At 47.7% G+C, this 1565-nt stretch overlaps 1 protein-coding gene across 1 annotated transcript; it reads left to right on the top strand.

The window, feature by feature from the left end:
• Window positions 1–680: 680 nt before the first annotated feature.
• LOC147432955 (uncharacterized) lies at window positions 681–1347 on the top strand. The gene is made up of 3 exons (XM_086492576.1): window positions 681–815; window positions 912–943; window positions 1191–1347. Exons 1-3 carry the CDS (start codon window positions 681–683, stop codon window positions 1345–1347), a joined length of 324 nt encoding a protein of 107 aa, XP_086348702.1.
• The last annotated feature ends 218 nt before the right edge of the window (window positions 1348–1565 follow it).

Below are 1565 nucleotides of genomic sequence, written 5' to 3'. Positions count from 1 at the left end.
TGCACCACATCTACAAAGGGGACAGGCCATTTCATCATCGGCTTGCACACTTTGCCACCATAGCACAACCCGCCGGACAATATGTGCAGCTTGAAGATGATGATGTGCAAGCAATGCGTAAGTGGAAGATTGGAAACACATTTTTCTCTGTCCAGGCCATAATGATCTTCCTCCTTCACGAGTGCCCAGCAAGCCCTGACGTAGTGCTACCACACTTGCAAATCGGCGGGGTCCTGGCGGATGTGAAGGACCCCAAGCCCGCGTCCATTGACACATCTGTAGAGGAGAGGATGCTTGCCTTGACCTACCCTGTAGGGATTCAAGGCCCCTTGGAGGCCTCTCCATCTGTCGGTTCATCCTCGTGCCCGCCAGAAGGAACCAGCACTCGGGATGCCATACTTGAGGTAGAGATTACCCGTTTCTCCTCCATTGTGGTGGGTGGGGAGGAGTTTGTGTTTTTACATGATCTGGAGAAATCCTTTGAGCTTTGCATGGATGAGTTTTTTGCCATCCTCAATGCCCATGGCAAGTTTGAGGTTGATACCACCACCTCCCATGATGATGATCTCCTACTGCCCATGGGGAATACTGTGGCGGACACAGTGGCAATCGCACAAGCCGAGGTGGCAGCGGCTGAGAAGGCCAAGGTCTCTGAGGAGGAGTTTGTGGCCGTGCAAGCCATGTGTTTGGCTAAATGCACAAGAGTGGATTCACCATCACCTACTACAACACCTGTTTTGCTTGATCAAAAGGGGAAGTCAAGTGTGGATCTTTACTTGCACCCGGATGCTGATGAGGAGGATCGTAGACAAGAGGTATAAATGATCACTTAAATTTGATTGTTACAATTGATTTTGTTAATGTTATAACTAATTTTTTTCCATATTTCTCACAAATCCTATGTTTTGCAGGATGTTTTGGAGGTTGACGCCTGGGCGCAACGGTCAAGGGGAGGAGGACGGCGTTTGGACCTCAAGCGGCACTTGCTCACTACCTCGGCACACTTCCGACTGGTGACGTGGTGTTTGTGCATGCCGACTACTCCCCCAATGGACGCTACAACATTTTTGCCCGCCCCTCCGTTCACTCTCCAAGGTCTTGTGCTTAACAACCCTTGCCCAATCGGCCAACCTTGTAGTGCTTGTAAAGAAAAATTTTGCAATATCCACTTTCGGCGTCAACTTTCGCGAGCGCCTCATCGCCTATGTCGGCATGAACCAAGCTGTAGGGGTTAATGACACCCAAGAAATTACAATCACTTTGCTCAACAGGGAGCCACCCCTGAAGGCCAAGCGCCAAAAAATTGTAATTCGAAAGATCCTAAAGCAAAATCCGGATATCATGTAAAGCATTGACTTCCTTAATGAATCTACTTTTTGGTGTCTATATGACTCTCTCTTACTTGCAAGCTTTTGAATTTGTTATATGTTTGGCTTCCAATGTGTTTATGAGAAGCACCCATGCTTAGTGAATCATGCAGTTTTTTATGCATGCTGGGTTGGAAAGCATGTTGGCCAACCAACTTGCATTAAATCATGGGGAAAGTTATTGATATGCCTACAAAA

The sequence above is a fragment of the Adiantum capillus-veneris genome, chromosome 20 (genome assembly GCF_014529385.1).
Source record: "Adiantum capillus-veneris isolate H3 chromosome 20, ASM1452938v2, whole genome shotgun sequence".
NCBI classification, from domain to species: Eukaryota; Viridiplantae; Streptophyta; class Polypodiopsida; order Polypodiales; family Pteridaceae; genus Adiantum; species Adiantum capillus-veneris.
This window is presented reverse-complemented; position numbering and strand designations above follow the sequence as displayed.

Excerpts from the sequence above, each read along its gene's own strand:
- LOC147432955 (XM_086492576.1), top strand. The coding sequence starts at position 681 with ATGTGTTTGGCTAAATGCACAAGAGTGGATTCACCATCACCTACTACA. Across the intron at positions 816-911 it reads AGGAGGATCGTAGACAAGAG|GATGTTTTGGAGGTTGACGC; the intron begins GTATAAATGATC and ends TATGTTTTGCAG. Across the intron at positions 944-1,190 it reads GTTGACGCCTGGGCGCAACG|GCGCCTCATCGCCTATGTCG; the intron begins GTCAAGGGGAGG and ends CAACTTTCGCGA.